The sequence below is a fragment of the Coregonus clupeaformis genome, chromosome 16 (genome assembly GCF_020615455.1).
Source record: "Coregonus clupeaformis isolate EN_2021a chromosome 16, ASM2061545v1, whole genome shotgun sequence".
Lineage (NCBI taxonomy): Eukaryota > Metazoa > Chordata > Actinopteri > Salmoniformes > Salmonidae > Coregonus > Coregonus clupeaformis.
In genome coordinates, this window is record NC_059207.1 from 247979 (window position 1) to 269683 (window position 21705).

Sequence of the window (21705 nt, forward strand, 5' to 3'; positions counted from 1 at the left end):
TTGGCTTGTGAATTCCTGCACTTTATCCACCCTCTGTCTTTGGTAGAAGTATCAAGCCTGAGGTGTGGCACATGGCCAGGCCAACCCATCCACTTTAATATCCATCCACCTCCATCATCTTTGTCCAACATGAAACACACAGGCTACATCTCCCCCTCTCTCTCTCTTTCTGTTCCCCATTCGGGACACACTCTTTTCATGTTATTTCACCCGGTGGGTGGTGTTATACGTCACGGTGGGAGTGCGTTTCAAAGTGCAAGGACTGTCCGATGTGCGTCCATGTTTAATCGAGAACCCTTCGGCTGGGACCTCATTCATAAATTAAGTATGGTGGGTTTACACTTTATAGTTTACAATTGCACTTTCATATAAGTACATAATTTAGATTTATTTTAACTAACGATAGCTACCTACCAAGTGGCTGGCACAGTTTTCCCAAAAGTGAATGATGTGTAACGTCATGTTTTGCTTACCTAGCCAACCAACAATGTCAAAGCCGCTATCAAGCCAATCTATTAAGCTTCCAACACCATGCCTGATGACGACAACCAGATGATATATTCCTCCACCCTTGATCACGGTAAACACACACCTAGTCTCTCTCTGTGTGTGTGTGTTGTGTGTGAGAGAGTGAGTAATGGGTCTGTATATGTAAGTGTGTAGGGTAGGATATACGTTTTGTGTATATGAGTCTATTCGGTCTGTAAACCCCCTGTATTACAGGCCTGTGTTTTGTTTGCACACATTTTTCTTCTGTGATTTAGTGCAGTGTTTTGAGACATCCCTCTCTCTCTCTCGCTCGTCTCCTCAGATATGTGGTGCTCCCCAGACCAGTGTTACAAGGCAGGGATGGACTACACTGTTCATCTGAGCTTGCCCCTCTACTGCATTCAGTGGTCCAGTCCCCATACATACTCATCGACTCGGTTAGTCCCCCCACACACAACTGAGACTATAGCGTAAATCATGCATTGATGTCATTGCATCAAATGTTTAGCTACAAGGATTTTAAGTTGGGATTCAGCCCTTCGACTCCATACTAAATCTAATTCCATCTTCAGTCTCTTTCTGTCCTCGCTATAGATTGTGCTGAAGCCCCACTGTAAGATCCTGGAGATCTTCACTGGTTGTGAGGGAGGTGCCGTGGCCACCAACAGTGCCTGGGAAATGTTCCAGCATCACCGCTGTCTGGAGAACAGCCAGATCGTGGTCAAGACCCCCTCTATCTGCACCAGGGAGCTAAAGGTATGGCACCGCACTCACAGCAGTCATGTATGACTGCTTAAACATATTTGTATGCTCATTTATGTGTTAACTAACTAAGGAAGGTTTCTTATGGCTCAATAATACTGACACATTTAGCAGACGCTCTTATCCAGAGCGACTTACAGTTAGTGAGTGCATACATTTTCATACACCTCTGCTCAGTCCCACATAGTGAAGTCTGCCATTCCATATTGAGGCAAACATGCAACAGCTCTGTGCCATTTCCTCGATTCCTTGCATCCTTTTTCCGTGCCTCCTTCTAAAACCCCATCGGAGGAGAGGACACAAGGTTCCTCCCCTCAGATCTCCAATGGGTTTTGAGAAGGATGCGAGTAGAGAAGAAGTTAGGAATTAAGATGAGATTAATTGGGACAAAGCTCATGTCATTGTTTTAGGTGGAATCTTATGTTGAATGATACATTTATTCTGTTTGCACATATAACTTTATTTTACTTGTGCTCTTTCCACAGATGGCTCTGGCTTGCTGATAATATCTGATCTGATGAGACTCCCTATGGGATTTGACTCCTGTATTACTGCCTGTTCTCAATAAAACTTCCAATGCCAAATTGAAATAATTTGACACTGTAATTTGATAGACAATGGTTGTTCCCAATCAGACAACTAGTATAACTACTATAAAACAAATCTGTTTTCCTCAGTTAAATGTTTGATGAATGCATGCCATTGCTTTGTCCTCAGTCCTCCTTTTTACACTGTGTGTACCAGGATGACATGTTAACCTGAGTTTAGCTGGTTAATCATATTAATTTCAGTTTACATTCTATTATTTGGCACTGGTTATGTACTGTTAATGTAGCAGGTTCTCCCCCTTCGTGTCTCCATATAACTCAAAATCCCCATGTGCTGTGTGTGTGTGCCTTAGGGCTTAATAAATATTGGATCCTGCCTTCATCTAAATTCCTACATTATCTCTTAACTAGCCCACTAGTCCTTCCTTTCTTTTAATGTTATCATCGTTCTGCCATTATTATGTGTGTACCCACATGGAGTCATTATATTTAGCTATATTAAACGATGGCCAGGGCCTAGTGAATGAACTTGATAGATCACAGCCACATTATACCCATACTCCACCTGTTCTGTGATACGTTGGGGTTAACGCCCTCATATCAAGCTAACACATACCAGACACCTTGTGGAAAGGTGAAGAAAAACAATAAGCTAGAGCCGACTGTCTGCTTTTCGTGTTACAGACAAACGTTGCTGGCTAACAAGTAATTAGCTAGCTAGCTAATGTTAGCAAGTAGATTCCACTCAACTCAAGGTATAGTATTGCTACTAATTCATTTCCCAATTGCTTTGCTTGTGTATCAAGTTGAAGCTGGGTTTCCCAAGTCGTTTGGTGCCTACTGTTCAAGCCGACTAGCAAGCTAAACAGACAGCTCTGAAGCTCTGAAGCGGATCTGTTTGACGTCATGCACCCAAGAAGTCTCAACCAATCACACGACACAACACTGGACTGGCCAAGGGCAAGCATTTGTTAGTTCGTCCATCACTCCAGTGTAAGTGGCCAATCTAAGGTTTCTATTCCCGCCCCCCCACCAGCTTAAAATCCAATTGAGAAAAATATAAATTGAAACCCAAAGGTGCCTAGAGTCAGTGGCGACCTGTTATTCAAATGCAGGTGTTTCAGCCTAGCTCAGTGCTTTTTGTGGTGGTGGGGCAGCCAGCGAGAAAATATGGAGTGTAGGGGTTGGTCATGTTCTCTAGTTGCGCCGTGGTTGGCTCAGTGTTCTGTCACTCATGGGGACACTACGTCACTGCAAAATCTACGGGGAGAGCTTGAAAATTCAAGCCCCTTGGGTGCTGCCATAGAGTTACATTAGAGATGCCCATCCAAGAAGGCTCAAGGTCATAGGCCACAGATAAAACGGCGTCAAATCACGTTATATCTAGCGTAGATTTGATTGGACTGATCATGTCAACGTCCTACTTTCAAAATCTTAAGCGCAGACAAGCAGTCATCATCATGAATCACGTCGACAATCTACTGGCAAATCCTTTTCATTCCAAATCTATGCCCACCGTGACGTATAGCACCACCCACCAGGTGAAATGGTGTGAAAAGATGTTCCGTATCCATTACCTTCTGTTTATCGTATCGTTCACTCTGTTTGGCTGTTTACGGCTGCATCTGTTCCTGTGTGCGTGTGTGTTCCTGTGTGTGTGCGTGTGTGTGTGTGTGTGTGTTCCTGCGTGTATGTGTGTGTTCCTCCGTATGTGTGTGTGTGTGCATTCGTGTGTGTGAGTTCAAACGGTAAAGGAGGGGTACAACAGTGGACATTGTTTGGGTGGTGGCAGAGACAATGGAATGAGTGTTTATCCAGGGCATGGCTTTCCATGGTTAACCAGTCGGAGGCCAACGGGGGGAGAAGGGAGGAGGAGGGGTGAGCAGGGTCCACCTGGCTCCTATCAAACACCATGCCAATGTTTAACATTCACCCCTGGCTTCAGAAAGTCTGCTCCATCCTCTCCTCTACTCCTCCTCTCCATCCTCTCCTCTACTCCTCCTCTCCATCCTCTCCTCTACTCCTCCTCTCCATCCTCTCCTCTACTCCTCCTCTCCATCCTCTCCTCTACTCCTCCTCTCCATCCTCTCCTCTACTCCTCCTCTCCATCCTCTCCTCTACTCCTCCTCTCCATCCTCTCCTCTACTCCTCCTCTACTCCTCCCCTCTACTCCCCTCTACTCCTCAGCCTCTATGGCAGCTGCCCTCTTCTAGGTTATATCCTTGATTCCTTACATCCTGTCTCCTAGCCTCCTTCTAAAGGAGAAGTATCCTGACAAGGGAAAACTCTAGCCTCCTTTATGAGCTATAGGCTATAGATGTACCTGGTAAGATCAGCAAGTCAGGACCCTCCTCATACTGAAACAGCTTCAGTCAGTCTACAGCTGTGTTGCAACGGCATCAGGCCTTTAGGAAATGTGGTGTTAACCCTGAAAGTCCCATCAGTGGCCAAGCCTGCACTAAAACTGAACATGTAAACTAGCTGAACACTTGTCAGAGTGAAGTTTAAGTGCTTGGACCACTCAGCTAAGTTGGCACTTCCAGAGCACATACTTCCATGGAAGGCAAAGCCCTCCCTAGTAACCAATCTCTAGTGCTCTCTCGCTCTCTCGCTCTCTCTCTCTCTCTCTCTCTCTCTCTCTCTCTCTCTCTCTCTCTCTCTCTCTCTCTCTCTCTCTCTCTCTCTCTCTCTCTCTCTCTCTCTCTCTCTCTCTCTCTCTCTCTCTCTCTCTCTCTCTCTCTCTCTCTCTCTTTCTTCTGTTCTCTCTGACTCAAACAGCAGCAACAGGGGAGAGAGAGAGAGAGAGAGAGAGCGAGAGTGAGAGAGAGAGAGAAAAGCAGAATTAAATTATGTGGACCTGCTCTTAATTACTGCTGTCAATGATTTGTAAAGCTGTTTTAATAAAGTGTGTGGTATTCTGGCAGCCACGCAGTCTGGTGCTGTGTGTGTGTGTGTGTGTGTGGCTATGTGCGTGTATGCATGCGTGTGTGTTCCTCCTGTAAAATGGGGGATGTTGATTGCCTATGCCTGTAGCTGGTTAGTGTGTAGCTGCAGGGTAAGGCATTATGTCTCTTCATACTCTCTCTACCTTGAGTTGTACTCTTCATTGTTCAAGTGGTAGTTTAAGCTATGCTCACTACTAGGAGTTACGTGGTAAGTTCTATAGGAAGGTAGCTAAAGAGATCAGAGGAAGTATGTGGCAGCAGAGCACACACACACGCATGCAAACACACACACACACACACACACACACACACTGCCGTACACGCATGAACCTATTAGTCATCTTTACACAACTCGATGGTGGTGGTGGTGGTGTGTGTGTGAGACGGCCGGGACAGAGCACCTTGTTTCCCCAGTTGAAACATTCAGACATTCCTCCACAGATGAGTTCCAGGCCAGGGAAGTGTGTAGGCATTACTGTCAACCCTGTCCTCCTCCCTGTGAGGTGTGTGTGTCCTCCCTCCTTTTCTTCCTCCCTCCTCCCTCTTTCCCTCCTCCCTCTTTCCCTCCTCCCTCTTTCCCTCCTCCCTCCTCCTCTCCTCCCTCCTCCTCTCCTCCCTCCTCCTCTTCCCATCCCCTCTTTCCCTCCTCCCTCTTTCCCTCCTCCCTCTTCCCCTCCTCCCCTCCTTCCTCTTTCCCTCCTCCCTCTTCCCCTCCTCCCTCTTCCCCTCCTCCCTCTTTCCCTCCTCCCTCTTTCCCTCCTCCCTCCTCCCCTCCTCCCTCCTCCCTCCTCCCTCCCCCTCCCCCTCCTCCCTCCTCCCTCCTCCCCTCCTCCCTCCCCCTCCTCCCTCTTCCCCTCCTCCCTCCTCCCCTCCTCCCTCTCCCTCTCCTCCCCTCCTCCCTCTTCCCCTCCTCCCTCCTCCCTCCTCCCTCCTCCCCCTCCTCCCTCCTCCCTCTTCCCCTCCTCCCTCCTCCCCTCCTCCCCTCCTCCCTCCTCCTCCCTCCTCCCCTCCTCCCTCCTCCCCCTCCTCCCCTCCTCCCTCTTCCCCTCCTCCCTCCTCCCCTCCTCCCTCCTCCTCCCCTCCTCCCTTCCTCCCTCTTCCCCTCCTCCCTCTTCCCCTCCATCTTTCTCTGGGAAGGAGGGAGAAGGTAGCCAGTCTAGCCACATGAGAACAAACCCACACTTGGGTGGTGGTGGTGTGTGATGGTTGGTCTGTGGTGGAGAGGCTACAGTTTCTCTGCTGTACTGTGTGGAGTGAAGTGGTTGAGGAAGAGAGGCGCGTTCAGTGTTGACAGAACAATCCAACGCAATTGGATCTGACACAACTGACTGGAGCAACACTCCAGAGTGGTTGGGCCCTGGGTAAAAGCAGTGCACTATAAAGGGAACAGGGAGTCATTTGGGAGGCAGATGGTCTGTGTCTGGACAGAGGCAGTGGAGTCAGACCGTTTGGATTGTGTCTCTGCTTCACTGGAAATGCAAGTAATGACATCCTCCTTCATAAAGCAGATTGTTGAGCAGTGTGTGCACATGCACGTGTGTCCATGAGGATGCGTGGATAGCTGTGCCAGGCGTACTGTACATGTGTGTGTGTATTATGTACTATGAGGATGTGTCAGTAGCTGTTCCAGTTGTGCGTGTGTGTTTATGTCTTTCTGTGTGTGTGTGTGAGAGTGTGCGTGCGTGCGTGGGTGTGGTTGTGTGTGTGTGTGTGTGCGTGGTCTGTCCCATGAGGATGTGTTGGTAGCTGTCCTGGTCATGTGTGTGAGTGTGTGTGAGTGTGTCTGTTTCTACATGTGTGTATCTGTGTATCTGTACCATGAGGATGCGTCGGTAGCTGTCCCGGTCGATGCCCCACAGCTTCATGTCAGTCTTGGCCTTGACGGTGGCGGCTCGGGGGGTCCCGTAGATCAGGGCCAGCTCCCCAAAGCTGCCCCCCTCCCCGATACTGGTCACCCACTCTCCGTTCACATAGACCTGTAGAGAGAGGGACACACACAAACAGACAGATACTGTGAGAGGGGCTTCCGTGGGCTGCAACAGCCTCCCACAATACTGTGCATGGGTAATGTATTTAGGTACATGGGCATATTGTGGTTAAACATAACACATACTATAAGATCATCAGATTTCCTCAGATTTCACAGAAAATACATTATTGGACTGTCTGAACAAAAGTGTCTCCACTGAATTGGCCAATCAGAGAATAAACTGCAGTTAAATTCATACAGATGTAGGATCTTAATTTGACCAGTTTCTCACAGCAGGGAAATAATCCTGCAGTAACAGGATTGTAGGGGTTAATACATTTTTTGTTAGGGCAAAATCAAGTCTGGAAATTACAAACTTCAGAAGCCTCTTTAAGAGGCTGTAGTAGGACCAAGTGTTTTCCCTGACCATGTGACCTGACCAGGACACAGCCCTAGCTATAGTCCCCTTAGTCTGGTGCTGCCATACATCACACTGGGTTGTTGTTATGGGCATGGCTATAGTCACTCATATGAAACCAGGCCATACTTGTAGTTCTTTGTAGTGAGGTCAGTGAGTGTGAGGAGAGGTGTGAGGGGTTAGTGTGAGGGTAGGGGTGTGAGGGGTTAGTGTGAGGTGTGTGTGCGGTTAGGAAGAGGGGTTAGTGTGAGGGGTTAGGGTGAGTGTGAGGAGGGGTGTGAGGATGAGGGGTTAATGTGAGGGGTTAGTGTGAGGGGTTAGGTTCTCTAGTTACATACATGGCTCAGGGTGGAGGTGGACATGGGTGGACATCTCCACCCCCTGTTCTATCTCCTCCACCCCCTCTTCTATCTACTCCACCCCCCTCTTCTATCTCCTCCACCCCCCTCTTCTATCTCCTCCACCCCCCCCTCTTCTACTCTCCTCCACCCCCCTCTTCTATCTCCTCCACCCCCCTCTTCTATCTCCTCCACCCCCCTCTTCTATCTACTCCACCCCCCTCTTCTATCTACTCCACCCCCCTCTTCTATCTCCTCCACCCCCTCTTCTATCTCCTCCACCCCCTCTTCTATCTCCTCCACCCCCCTCTTCTATCTCCTCCACCCTCCTCTTCTATCTACTCCACCCCCTCTTCTATCTACTCCACCCCCCTCTTCTATCTACTCCACCCCCCTCTTCTATCTACTCCACCCCCTCTACTATCTACTCCACCCCCCTCTTCTACCTCCTCCACCCCCCTCTTCTATCTCCTCCACCCCCTTCTTCTATCTCCTCCACCCCCCTCTTCTATCTCCTCCACCCCCCTCTTCTATCTCCTCCACCCCCTCTTCTATCTCCTCCACCCCCTCTTCTATCTACTCCACCCCCTCTTCTATCTACTCCACCCCCCTCTTCTATCATCTCCACCCCCCTCTTCTATCTCCTCCACCCCCCTCTTCTACCTCCTCCACCCCCCTCTTCTACATACTCCACCCCCCTCTTCTATATACTCCACCCCCTCTTCTATCAACTCCACCCAGTCTTCTATCTCCTCCACCCCCCCCTCTTCCATCTCCTCCACCCCCCTTCTTCTACCTCCTCCACCCCCTCTTCTATATACTCCACCCCCCTCTTCTATCAACTCCACCCACTCTTCTATCTAATCCACCCTCCTCTTCTATCTACTCCACCCCCTCTTCTATCTACTCCACCCCCCTATTCTACCTCCTCCACCCCCCTCTTCTACCTCCTCCACCCCCCTCTTCTATCTACTCCACCCCCCTCTTCTATCTAATCGACCCCCTCTTCTATACTCCACCCCTCTTCTATCATCTCCACCCCCTCTTCTATCTCCTCCACACCCCTCTTCTACCTCCTCCACCCCCCCTCTTCTACATACTCCACCCCCTCTTCTATATACTCCACCCCCTCTTCCTATCAACTCCACCCAGTCTTCTATCTCCTCCACCCCCCCCTCTTCTACCTCCTCCCACCCCCCCTCTTCTATATACTCCACCCCTCTTCTATCAACTCCCACCCACTCTTCTATCTCCTCCACCCCCCTCTTCTATCTCCTCCCACCCCCTATTCTACCTCCTCCCCCCCCTCTTCTATCTACTCCACCCCCCCCTCTTCTACATACTCCACCCCCCTCTTCTATATACTCCACCCCCTCTTCTATCAACTCCACCCACTCTTCTATCTACTCCACCCCCCTCTTCTCCCTCCTCCCACCCCTCTCTTCTATATACTCCACCCCCTCTTCTATCAACTCCACCCACTCTTCTATCTACTCCACCCCCTCTTCTCCCTCCTCCACCCCTCTCTTCTATATACTCCACCCCCTCTTCTATCAACTCCACCCCCCTCTTCTATCTACTCCACCCCCCTCTTCTCCCTCCTCCACCCCCTCTCTTCTCTATACTCCACCCCCCCTCTTCTATCAACTCCACCCCCTCTTCTACCTCCTCCACCCCCTCTTCTACCTCCTCCACCCCCTCTTCTATATACTCCACCCCCCTCTTCTATCAACTCCACCCACTCTTCTATCTCCTCCACCCCCTCTCTTCTATCTCCCTCCACCCCCCTCTTCTACCTCCTCCACCCCCCTCTTCTATATACTCCACCCCCTCTTCTATATACTCCACCCCCCTCTTCTATCTAATCCACCCTCCTCTTCTATCTACTCCACCCCCCTCTTCTCCCTCCTCCACCCCCTCTCTTCTTATACTCCACCACCTCTTCTCCCTCCTCCACCCCTCTCTTCTACCTCCTCCACCCCCTCTTCTATCTCCTCCACCCCCTCTTCCTTCTCTTCTCACTCCACCCACCTCTTCTATCTACTCCACCCCCTCTTCTATCTCCTCCACCCCCCTCTTCTATCTCCTCCACCCCCTCTTCTCTACCCCCCCTCTTCTATCTACTCCACCCCCTCTTCTATCAACTCCACCCACTCTTCTATCTACTCCACCCCCCTCTTCTCTCTCCTCCACCCCTCTCTTCTCCCTCCTCCCACCCCTCTCTTCTCCCTCCTCCACCCCCTCTCTTCTCTCTCCTCCACCCCTCCCTCCTCTCCCCTTCTGTTTTCCCCCCCTTGGCCCCTCCCCTTTCTATCAACTTCATCCACATCTCTCTATACCTGCCTCTTGTCCCCCCTCTTCCTCCTTACCTCAAATGTCCTCTTCCCCTCAATCCCCATCCCTCCATCTCTCCCCCCTCCTTGTTTCCTGGGTCTTAGCTCTGATGGCTGGACCCCCCTGAGCATTTGATCCCCTCTAAGCCAGAGGAAGGGACACTTAAAGCCTTCTATCCCTCCTATCTCTCCATCCCTCCATCACTCCATCCCTTCTCTCTCTCTCCGTCTGTGGTGTGAGTGACTTCCCTTTGATTAGGGGGGTGATGGAGGCGGAAACTGTGCTGGACTTAGCTTACTCACACACACACACACACACACACACACACACACACACAACCCAGTACTGTGGTCACTGGAGGGCCTACTTAGCTTACTCACACACACACACATACGGCCTCACAGAGCCCCTTTCAGTCCCGCGGACACAGTTTCACCTGTTGACACACAATCCACTTTTGACTTAATACACTGAGCGAAGGAAAGGAGGAGGAGGAGGAGGAGAGGAGAGGGGGGAGGAGGAGAGAGAGAGAGAGAGAGAGAGAGAGAGAGAGAGAGAGAGAGAGAGAGATCTGAGAGTGGGAGGCAGGCATGTAGGTCCACCACAGGGGAATGATCCACAATGATCCCATGGCTCAAAGCTTTAGCTCTTTAGCTGGCCATCAAAGGCATGAGGAGGGTTAGGGCATGGTTGGATAGGTCTGAGCTGGGTTGTCCTGGGCTAGCCTTGTATCCTGGCATGGACATATTGGGGGTTATCATCAGTATGGATATGGGGCTTGTATTGGGATAGGACATATTGGGGGTTATCATCAGTATGGATATGAAGCTTGTATTGGGACAGGACATATTGGGGGTTATCATCAGTATGGATATAGGGCTTCTATTGGGCTAGGACATATTGGGGGTTATCAACAGTATGGATATGGGGCTTGTATTGGGATATGACATATTGGGGGTTATCATCAGTATGGATATAGGGCTTGTGTTGGGCTAGGACATATTGGGGGTTATCATCGCATGGATATAGGGCTTGTATTGGGCTAGGACATATTGGGGGGTTATCATCAGCATGGATATAGGGCTTGTATTGGGCTAGGACATATTGGGGGTTATCATCAGCATGGATATAGGGCTTGTATTGGGCTAGGACATATTGGGGGTTATCATCAGCATGGATATAGGGCCTTGTATTGGGCTAGGACATATTGGGGGTTATCATCAGCAGTGGATATAGGGCTTCTATTGGGCTAGGACATATTGGGGGTTATCAACAGTATGGATATGGGGCTTGTATTGGGGATATGACATATTGGGGGTTATCATCGAGTATGGATATAGGGCTTGTATTGGGCTAGGACATATTGGGGGGTTATCATCAGCATGGATATAGGGCTTGTATTGGGCTAGGACATATTGGGGGTTATCATCAGCATGGATATAGGGCTTGTATTGGGCTAGGACATATTGGGGGGTTATCATCAGTATGGATATAGGGCTTGTGTTGGGCTAGGACATATTGGGGGTTATCATCAGCATGGATATAGGGCTTGTATTGGGCTAGGACATATTGGGGGTTAGCGTAAAATCACGCAGCAGTAGACACTAATACCAAAGTGGAATGTCCCACCACACACTGAGGCATTTGGATACAGCCATGCAATCCTCTGTATTCCAACAAGTGTGTGTGTGTATGAGTGAGTGAGTGAGTGAGTGAGTGAGTGAGTGGTGAGTGAGTGAGAGTGAGTGAGTGAGTGAGTGAGTGAGTGAGTGTGGGTGGGTGTGTGTGTGGAGATATTGTAAGGCACAACAAATCAACAATTCCTGAGAATATACACTACCAGTGAAAAGGTTGGACACACCTACTCATTCAAGGGTTTTTCTTTATTTTTACTATTTTCTACATTGTATAATAATAGTGAAGGCATCAAAACTATGAAATAACACATATGGAATCATGTAGTAACCAAAAAAGTGTTAAACAAATCAAAATATATTTTATATTTGAGATTCTTCAAATAGCCACCCTTTGCCTTGATGACAGCTTTTGCACACAATTGGCATTCTCTCAACCAGCTCATGAGATAGAGGAGACCGTGTGAATCGCCTTCATGGTCGAATTGCTGCAAAGAAACCACTACTAAAGGACACCAATAAGAAGAAGAGACCTCCTTGGGCCAAGAAACAAGAGCAATGGACATTAGACCGGTGGAAATGTGTCCTTTGGTCTGGAGTCCAAATTTGAGATTTTTGGTTCAAACCGCAGTGGCTTTGTGAGATGCGGTGTGGGTGAGCGGATGATCTCCCATGTGTATTTCCCACCGTAAAGCATGGAGCAGGCAGTGTTATGGTGTGGGGGTGCTTTGCTGGTGAAACTGTCTGTGGTTTATTTAGAATTCAAGGCACACTTAACCAGCATTGCTACCACAGCATTCTGCAGTGATATGCCATCCCATCCCATCTGGTTTGGGCTTAGTGGGACTATCATTTGTTTTTCAACAGGACAATGACCCAATACACCTCCAGGCTGTGTAAGGGCTATTTTACCAAGAAGGAGAGTGACGGAGTGCTGCATCAGATGACCTGGCCTCCACAATCCCCCGACCTCAACCCAATTGAGATGGTTTGGGAGGAGTCGGACCGCAGAGTGAAGGAAAAGCAGCCAACAAGTGCTCAGCATATGTGGGAACTCCTTCAGGCGGTTGGAAAAGCATTCCAGGTGAAGCTAGTTGAAAGAATGCCAAGAGTGTGCAAAGCTGTAATCAAGGCAAAGGGGTGGCTATTTGAAGAATCTCAAATATAAAATATATTTTTAATTTGTTTAACCTTTTTAGGTTACTACATGATGTAGAAAATAGTAAAAATAAAGAACCCAGGAATGAGTAGCTGTGTCCAAACCTTTGACTGGTACTGTATATAATTCTATCTAATATATGCCATTTAGCAGACTGAGAAGGCGGTGTGTGCTTTAGTGCTCTTGTATGTGTGTGTGCGGCGTGTGTGTGTGTGCGCAGGCACTAGTATGTGTGTGTGTGTTTCTGCGTACGCACACTTGCATGTGTGTGTGTGTGGCATTAACACCAGCAGCAGTTTAACTTCTCCCCAGTCAGTGGTAGAGTTACATTCCGCATAATGCCTAATGAGAACATCATCACCACAGTTTAATGGGCCCGATGCTATGATGGGATGTTTCATACACACACACACACACACACACACACACATACAGCCTGAGCTGAGCGCTCTGTTTAAGTGGTTCCCCTACATGTAACTAGCCTAGCAGGGGCCTTGGCTGCTGGGCTGCTGACACAGGATATGTAGAGGCAAAGGGGACAATGGAGGGTGATGGAGTGAAGAAGGAGAGACAGATGACTAGAGAGAGAGCGAGAGAGAGAGAGAGAGAGAGAGAGAGGAGAGAGAGAGAGAGGAGAGAGAGAGACAGAGGGAGAGACAGACAGAGAGAGGAGCGGGGGACAGAGAGAGAAGAGAGAGAGAGAGACAGAGAGGGGGAGAGAGAGAGAGAGAGAGACAGAGAGACAGAGACAGAGAGAGAGAGAGACATTTGACATGTCTCTCTCTGAATATGACATTTGAAATGTCTTTATTCTTTTGAAACTTCTGAGTGTAATGTTTACTGTTAATATTTATTGTTTATTTCACTTTTGTTTACTATCTACTTCCCTTGCTTTGGCAATGTTAACACCGTTTCCCATGCCAATAAAGCCCTTAAATTGAAATTGAAATTGAGGAGAGGAGGGAGAGAGAGAGAGAGAGAGAGAGAGAGAGAGGCGAGGAGAGGGAGAGCAGGAGAGACGAATAGAGAAATAATTGAGTATAAAGAGAGAAACGAGAGAATCTGCACCAAGCCACATCTCTCAGGTCTTGCTGAAGCTGGAGTGCAGGCTGACAGGGGCTTGGCAGGAGTGGATGCTCCACATTCTCTGGTGGCAGACAGAATGTGATGCTGATCCCCCAGCCACCACCTCTGGGAGCACGCTGTGATATGATAGAGGACTGATACTGCTGCTTATTACGGGGGACGAGGAGAGAGAGAGGGAGGTTATGTGACTCACATATCCATCTCTCTCACTCTACTGTGGAGGGAGGGAGGGAGGGAGGGGGGAGGGAGGAGGGAGGGAGGAGGGAGGGAGGTGATTGGGTGTGGTGGGATACACATTTAGATTCTGGCAGGGAGCAATGTTGAAGTTACAGTATGTGTGTGTGTGTGTGTGTGTGTGTGTGTGTGTGTGTGTGTGTGTGTGTGTAGGTTGTGTCCGTGCATGCGTACATGTGTGTGTGGCATATGAGATCAATTGCCCCACACACACAATGACTTATGTAATAATAAGGATATCAAGAACAGGACATTCTTTATGAAAACTGAGAGTTATCATATCACAGAGGAACTACTTTAAAATGGTGTAAGAACAAGTGAATAGGGAGACAGAATGAAACAAAGAGGATGGTTAAAGACAAAAAGAGGAATGTACTTCCAATAGAATGCTTTCATTGAGTCACTATCACCCCCCTTATCGGTCTTTAAAACAGAACCCTCAGGGATTTACACTGTAGATAGCAGAGGGAGTTGTGGGAGACTTGGGTAAACATCCCTGTCTGAACCAGTGTTTAACCATCTACAGAAAGAACTGGGTTGTCTTCATTAGGCACCAAATGGAAAAAAAACAGACTGGAACAGGGGATACCAAGTCAGTTGCACAAGTGAATGCATTCAACTGAAATGTGTCTCAACATTTAACCCAACCCCCTCTGAATCAGAGGTGAGAGGACTGCCTTCATCGACATCCACATCATCAGCGCCTGGGGAACAGTGGGTTAACTGCCTTGCTCAGGGGCAGAACCACAGATTTGTCAGCTCGGGGTTTCGATCCAGCAACCTTTCAGTTACTGGTCCAACGCTCCTACCGCCAGGCTACCTGCTGCCGAGGACTATATCTGGATTTGTCCAATGCTCCTTTTCGTTTTCCGTTGCAGAACCTTTTAGAATGTTTTGCTACGATGTGCACTAATAGAACAGAACCTTTCTCCACAGTCTGGCTGCCGTCACCATTCAGCTCTGTGTTGGCTTGACGTTGTCTTAATAGTTCACTCCAAAATCTAAAGCTTGTCAGACGCTTTGAGACCACGAAAGAGTCTACATCCCTCACCATCAATCCCAAATTAATAAGAGAGAAAAATAAATAGACTGTGCTACTGCCGATCTTTCCCATTCCTTTAATGTTGCCCAGTGGTAGGTAGACCTGCTGTATCAGGGCTCCATCGCCCCAACCCTCTCTCTCCTCCCTCTCCTCCACCCCTTATCCCTCTCCCCCTCCCTCTCCTCCACCCCTTATCCCTCTCCCTCCCTCTCCCTCCCACCCCTTATCCCTCTCCCTCCCTCTCCTCCACCCCTTATCCCTCTCTCTCCCTCTCCTCCACCCCCTTATCCCTCTCTCTCCCTCTCCCTCCACCCCCTTATCCCTCTCTCTCCCTCTCCTTCACCCCCTTATCCCTCTCTCTCCCTCTCCTCCACCCCCTTATCCCTCTCTCTCCCTCTCCTCCACCCCTTATCCCTCTCTCTCCCTCTCCTCCCCCCTTATCCCTCTCTCTCCCTCTCCTCCACCCCTTATCCCTCTCTCTCCCTCTCCTCCACCCCTTATCCCTCTCTCTCCACTCCTCCATCCATCTCTGTCTGTGTCTGACTGGGCTCTCTGATACGCTCGGCGGAGCTTGCCCACCCGGACCAGTGGTAGACCTGCTGTATCAGGGCACCATCACCCCAACCCTCTCTCTCCCTCTCCTCTATCCCTTATCCCTCTCTCTCCTTCACCTCCATCCCTCTCTGTCTGGGTCGGACCGGGCTCTCCGATATTCCCGGCAGAGCTCGCCCACCTGGACCCAGTCCTCTCTGGTTACCTGCCGTCTCCTATCACTCCCTTTCTCTCTCTCCCTCCCTCCCTCCCTCCCTCCCTCCCTCCCTCCCTCTCTCCATCCATCCCTCCCTCCCTCCCTCTCTCTCTCTTCCACTATAAACCGATAAGGTTGTTTCCTGTTTGACTTTCCATCAGATTTTTCTATTTTTTTCTCTCTCCACTTAACTCTATCTCTTTGTCGCTCAGGTTCCTAAAACAAAAAAGGTATTTTGACTGTTCTCATTGTGTGTCGTTCAGAGCGTGTCTGAGCCCCACACCAGCGTGACCGGACCCAAGCCGACCAACCTTCGTTTGAGGGTCTGATTGAACACTACCTGCTATTGTTGGCATGATCTCAAATGATCTGGATGGTTGCATAAGTCTGGCTTTAACCATAAAGGCCAGTCAATGAAGTCAGAAAAAATCCTAGGCCAGTGCTCATCATCACTCTAACACAAACAGCAGTACACTTGACCAATGTGAAGTATGTGTTTAGCTTTGGTGATCTGCATGAATGAGGGTGTCCTATTGTGATGGTGAAGGGAAAGTCTGTGTGAGGTATGGGGTAGGTAGGTCTGTGAGGTAGGGGTAGGTGAGTCCGTGTGAAGTAGGGGTAGGTAGGTCCGTGTGAGGTAGGGGTAGGTAGGTCCGTGTGAGGTAGGGGGTAGGTGGTCTGTGTGAGGTAGGGGTAGGTGGGTCTGTGTGAGGTTGGGGGTAGGTAGGTCTGTGTGAGGTGGGGGTAGGTGAGGTCTGTGTGAGGTGGGGTAGGTAGGTCTGTGTGAGGTAGAGGTAGGTAGGTCTGTGTGAGGTGGGGTAGGTAGGTCTGTGTGAGGTGAGTAGGTAGGTCTGTGTGGGTAGGGGTAGGTAGGTCTGTGTGAGGTAGGGGTAGGTAGATCTGTGTGAGGTAGAGGTAGGTAGGTCTGTGTGAGTAGGGGTAGGTAGGTCTGTGTGAGGTGGAGGTAGGTGGGTCTGTGTGAGGTAGGGGGTAGGTAGGTCTGTGTGAGGTAGAGGTAGGTAGGTCTGTGTGAGGTAGGGGGTAGGTAGGTCTGTGTGAGGTAGGGGTAGGTAGGTCTGTGTGAGGTAGAGGTAGGTAGGACACATATTGCTCTCTATCTCTGTGTAACAGAAGAAGTGGCTCTTGATTCGTTGAATCAGGTGTGCTACTAATTCTCAGATGTTGTCTTTCCAATGAGAACTGGCTGGGGGTACTCGAAGAGAGGTTTGGGAAACTGCTGCTTTTATTAACCCTTATTTTACCAGGTAAATTGACTGAGAATGACCTGGGGAGTTGTAGGGAGTGGAGAGGAAGGAATGAATAAGCCAATGGGAAACTTACATCCACTTCTCCTTGGTCAATCACATAGAAGTTGTCTCCTTCATCACCTGTAGAGGAGAGAGTAAGAGAAAAGGGTGAGTGTGAGAGAGAGAGAGAGAGAGAGAGAGAGAGAGAGAGAGAGAGGGGAATGTGCAATTTTGGCAGCCAAATATGTGTCCTCCTGCCACAACCCGAGGGACAGCCAGTGAAAAGTGTAATGTAATGTCAATAATATTTCCTGTTTTGTTTTGGCTTTCATAGCATGTAATGTGTCTTCTCCAGTCATGTTGAGATTGGTCGACTACTATTGCTTTAATGTATTGTTATTCTCATTAATATTGTTGTTGTAGTTGCTGTTAATGGTAATCCCATTTCCCACTACTACTATTATTATTGCTGTTGGTCCCACCATTTTTTGTTATATGTATACTTTGACAATGTAAGTAATTTTACTTGCCATGTCAATAAAGTCTATTGAATTGAGAGAGAGAGAGGGAGAGAGAGAGAGCAGCAGCAAATATCTGGGGCTTAACCTATGATGTGTCAAGCATGTGCCATTAACCCCTCCCCCTCTGTATTTCTCAATAGTGAATTGATGGATTTAAACCCCCCATTGAGAAAAAATAAAAAGAAATGTCTGGGCAAACAGTGCATTGTATTAAAAGCTTAGGGCCATTTATAAAGCACTTCTGTCTTCCCCACCTTTCCCCCCCACAATCTACACCATTCATAATGGCTGGATAATACTGAGGAAAATATAATGGTTGAGCTTACACACATGCACACACACAGAAAGACAGACAAGGAGACGGACAGACATGCAGACAGACAGACATAAACACACGTTGCCCACCCCCACAAACACTTCCAGGGAAATCCAATAAGGATGCAAGCCAGAAGCCCTTACTTTGGGAACTTAGTCTCTCTCTCTCTCTCTCTCTCTCTCTCTCTCTCTCTCTCTCTCTCTCTCTCTCTCTCTCTCTCTCTCTCTCTCTCTCTCTCTCTCTCTCTCTCTCTCTCTCTCTCTCTCTCTCTCTCTCTCTCTCTCTCTCTCTCTCTCTCTCTCTCTCTCTCTCTCTCTCTCTCTCTCTCTCTCTCTCTCTCTCTCTCTCTCTCTCTCTCTCTCTCTCTCTCTCTCTCTCTCTCTCTCTCTCTCTCTCTCTCTCTCTCTCTCTCTCTCTCTCTCTCTCTCTCTCTCTCTCTCTCTCTCTTCTCTCCTCTTAGAAAGGGGTATTTACCCATCTCTCTATTCTTTCTAAGGTAATTTAAACGGAGGGCCTCTAACAGCTTCCAGGGCAACAACCTGCCTCAGCCTCCTCCACAATACATATTTCACCGGCTCTGCCAATAAACCTCGTTAAAAATATAAACCTAATCAGCAAAAACACTTAGTTCCATTAACGCCTGTTTGTGTGTGCAGTGTGGGGTGGGGGGTGCTGGTGTGTGTGTGTGTGTGTGTTAGCTATAGGCTAATCACAGGGAAGAGAAGAGCACTGCCTTCTCACACTCCCTCCGTAATGAGAACACACACATGTAGGGGGTACACGTGTGTGCATGGTGGGGGAGAGACAGTGAGTGTGTGTGCGCATGTGTACGCAACCAATACAATTGGATTTGATTTGATATGTGTGTGGCTGTGCGTATGTGTGTGTCGGGTGTCTGTCCCTGTGCAAGTGTATGCATGTGTGTGTGTAACTATGTGTGTGTGTGAGGAGTTGAAAGGCTGGAGGCTCCCCCGTGCTGAGGGTTCACAGGAGTTCATCCAGCTAATGAACACTGTGTGAAGAGGCTAGAGTCGTTCATCACACACATTTATCAGTGGAGAGGGGAGAGGGGCGTCCTCTCTGTCCCTCCATCCAACCTGCTTCAACCTGGCCGGCCTCCTTCAGCTATCTCTCTCTCCTCTTTCATCTCTCTCTGTCTTTCTTTCATTCCCTCATTCTCTCATCCATCTCTCCTATTCTCTCCCACTCTTCCTGTCTTTTATCACCTGGGCTCTGAGTCTTTGTTCTCCCTTCTAGCAGAACCCTGAGCCTCAAGAGCGCGGCAAATATTTGACAAAGACACACACAAAATTGAGCGCATACACACGCATGCACACGTGCGCACACACACAAACACACACACACAGACACATTCAGGTCGAGGCACTCCAACACACACAGTAAGAAAGACCTTGTTTCAACATAGGGTAATTGTAACAAGCATTGCTGCCAAGGTTCTTTGACTGTCTTTCAAAAGGACTGCATCCCCGGCCTCACGTTTGCTTTGTGTCACCTGGCTGGAATGCTATATGCACTCCAACGACTCGAGGAATACCAGTACAGTCTTTTTACAGCAAACAAACTGTTACTGTGGTGTTGTATCGAGTCTTTTGATATACTGTGTATGCCTGTATTTGTATAGATGTAGGATCTTAATTTGAGCCAGTTTGCTACAGCAGGAAAAATTATCCTGCAGCAACAGAACATTTGAATTATTATGTGGTTTATAATTAATGGACATTTTTGTAGGGGTTGATACATTTTTCGTAAGGAAAATCAAGTCAGAAATTTCAAAGTGGAAATTACAAACTTTCAGAAGCCTTTTAAAACCACAAATACATTACAAGTTTTACATTTCCTGCAATGCAGGGACGTTCTCCTGCAACAGGGTGATCAAATGAAGATCCTTCATCTGTACCTTTTACTTAAATACTGTAGTATAATTAGAGCATTTTAAGATCTGCCTGAGGCGCTCTTCTCTGACATTGTGTGTTCTTGCTTTTGTGAGAGCTCGGGTCATTTTGAGGGCATTTTCAACCTCAATTTCCAACCTCAAATCACAGCAAATAGAAAGTGTTGAAACTAGCCTAGATGTGAATATTAGAAGGTGCCTTAATTATGCAGATGCCCGGACACTAATTCCTTGCTAACACAGAGAGTGGTTGATCCAACATTTGAAATGCAGCAGATTAGAAGATAAGCTTGGCCACCTGTTAGGCTAGGCCACCATGTTACATCAGGATAACAGTTTAGTCATACCTGGATAGTCCATTATATACACTGAGTGTACAAAACATTAGGAACACCTTCCTAATATTGAGTTCGCACCCCTTTTGCCCCTCAGAACAGCCTCAATTCGTCGGGCGTGGACTCTACAAGGTGTCGAAAGCATTCCACAGGGATGCTGGCCCATGTTGAGTCAATGCATCCTACAGTTGTGTCAAGTTGGCTGGATGTCCTTTGGGTGGTGGACCATTCTTGATACACACAGAAAACTGTTGAGCGTTGCAGTTGTTGACACACTCAAACCGCCGGTGCGCCTGGCACCTACTACATCCATTCAAAGGCACTTAAATATTTTGTCTTCCCATTCACCCTCTAATACAAATCACAATCCATTTCCCAATTTCCTCAAGGCTTAACAATCCTTATTTAACCTGCTCTCGCTCCCCTTCCGTCTACAATGATTGAAGTGGATTTAACAAGTGACATCAATAGGGATCCTATGCAGTCACCTGGATTCCTGTCATCTATGTCATGGAAAGAGCAGTGTTAATGTCTTTGTACACTAGTTTTTATACTGTATACAGTTGAGTGTCGGAAGTTTACATACACCTTAGCCAAATACATTTAAACTCAGTTTTCACAATTCCTACATTTAATCCTATTAAATATTCCCTGTCTTAGGTCAGTTAGGATCACCACTTGTGAAATGTGAAATGTCAAATATTGAGAAATGATTTATTTCAGCTTTTATTTCTTTCATCACATTCCCAGTGGGTCAGAAGTTTAACTTAGGTCAAAGCGTTTGATAGCCTTCCACAACTTTCCACTATAGGTTGGGTGCATTTTAGCCCATTCCTCCTGACAGAGCTGGTGTAACTGGAGTCAGGTTTGTAGGCCTCCGTGCTCACACACGCTTTTCAGTTCTGCCCACATTTTCTATAGGGTTGAGGTCGGGCTTTGTGATAGCTTCCACTCCAATACCTTGACTTTGTTGTCCTTAAACATTTTGCCACAACTTTGGAAGTATGATTGGGATCATTGTCCATTTGGACCCATTTGCGACCAAGCTTTAACTTCCTACTATGTCTTGAGATGTTGCTTCAATTATCCACATATTTTTTCCTCATATCCATCTATTTTGTGAAGTGCACCTGTCCCTCCCACAAACACCCCCACGCATGATGCTGCACCCGTGCTTCACGTTGGATGGTGTTCTTCGGCCTGCAAGCCACCACCTTTTTCCTCCAAACATAACGATGGTCATTCTGCCAAAGAGTTCTATTTTTGTTTCATCAGACCAGAGACATTTCTCCAAAAGAGATCTGATCTTTGTCCCCATGTGCAGTTGCAAACCGTATCTGGCATTTTTATGGCGGTTTTGAGCAGTGTCTTCTTCCTTGCTGAGCCCTTTCGTTATGTCGATATAGACTTGTTTTACTGTGATATAGATCTTTTGTACCTGTTTCCTCCAACATCTTCCATGGTCCTTTGCTGTTGTTCTGGGATTATTTGCACTTTTCACCCCGAAATACGTTCATCTCTAGGAGACGAACACGTCTCCTTCTGAGCATATACCTTCGTGGTCCCATGTGTTTATACTTCTACTATTGTTTTACGATGTTACCTTCAGGCGTTTGGAAATTGCTCCCAAGGATAACCAACTTGTGGAGGTCTACCATTTTTTCTGAG

At 48.0% G+C, this 21705-nt stretch overlaps 1 protein-coding gene across 1 annotated transcript in view; it reads right to left on the reverse strand.

Annotated features, from left to right (window-relative positions):
* LOC121551860 (cAMP-dependent protein kinase type I-beta regulatory subunit-like) overlaps positions 1 to 21705 on the reverse strand; it is a 56696-nt gene that overhangs the window by 33174 nt on the left and 1817 nt on the right. Inside the window, exons 3-4 of the mRNA XM_045225823.1 lie at positions 17048 to 17094; positions 6562 to 6720 (exon numbers count right to left, since the gene is read on the reverse strand). Coding sequence (XP_045081758.1) covers positions 6562 to 6720; positions 17048 to 17094 — 206 coding nt within the window. The remainder of the gene's footprint in view (positions 1 to 6561; positions 6721 to 17047; positions 17095 to 21705) is intronic.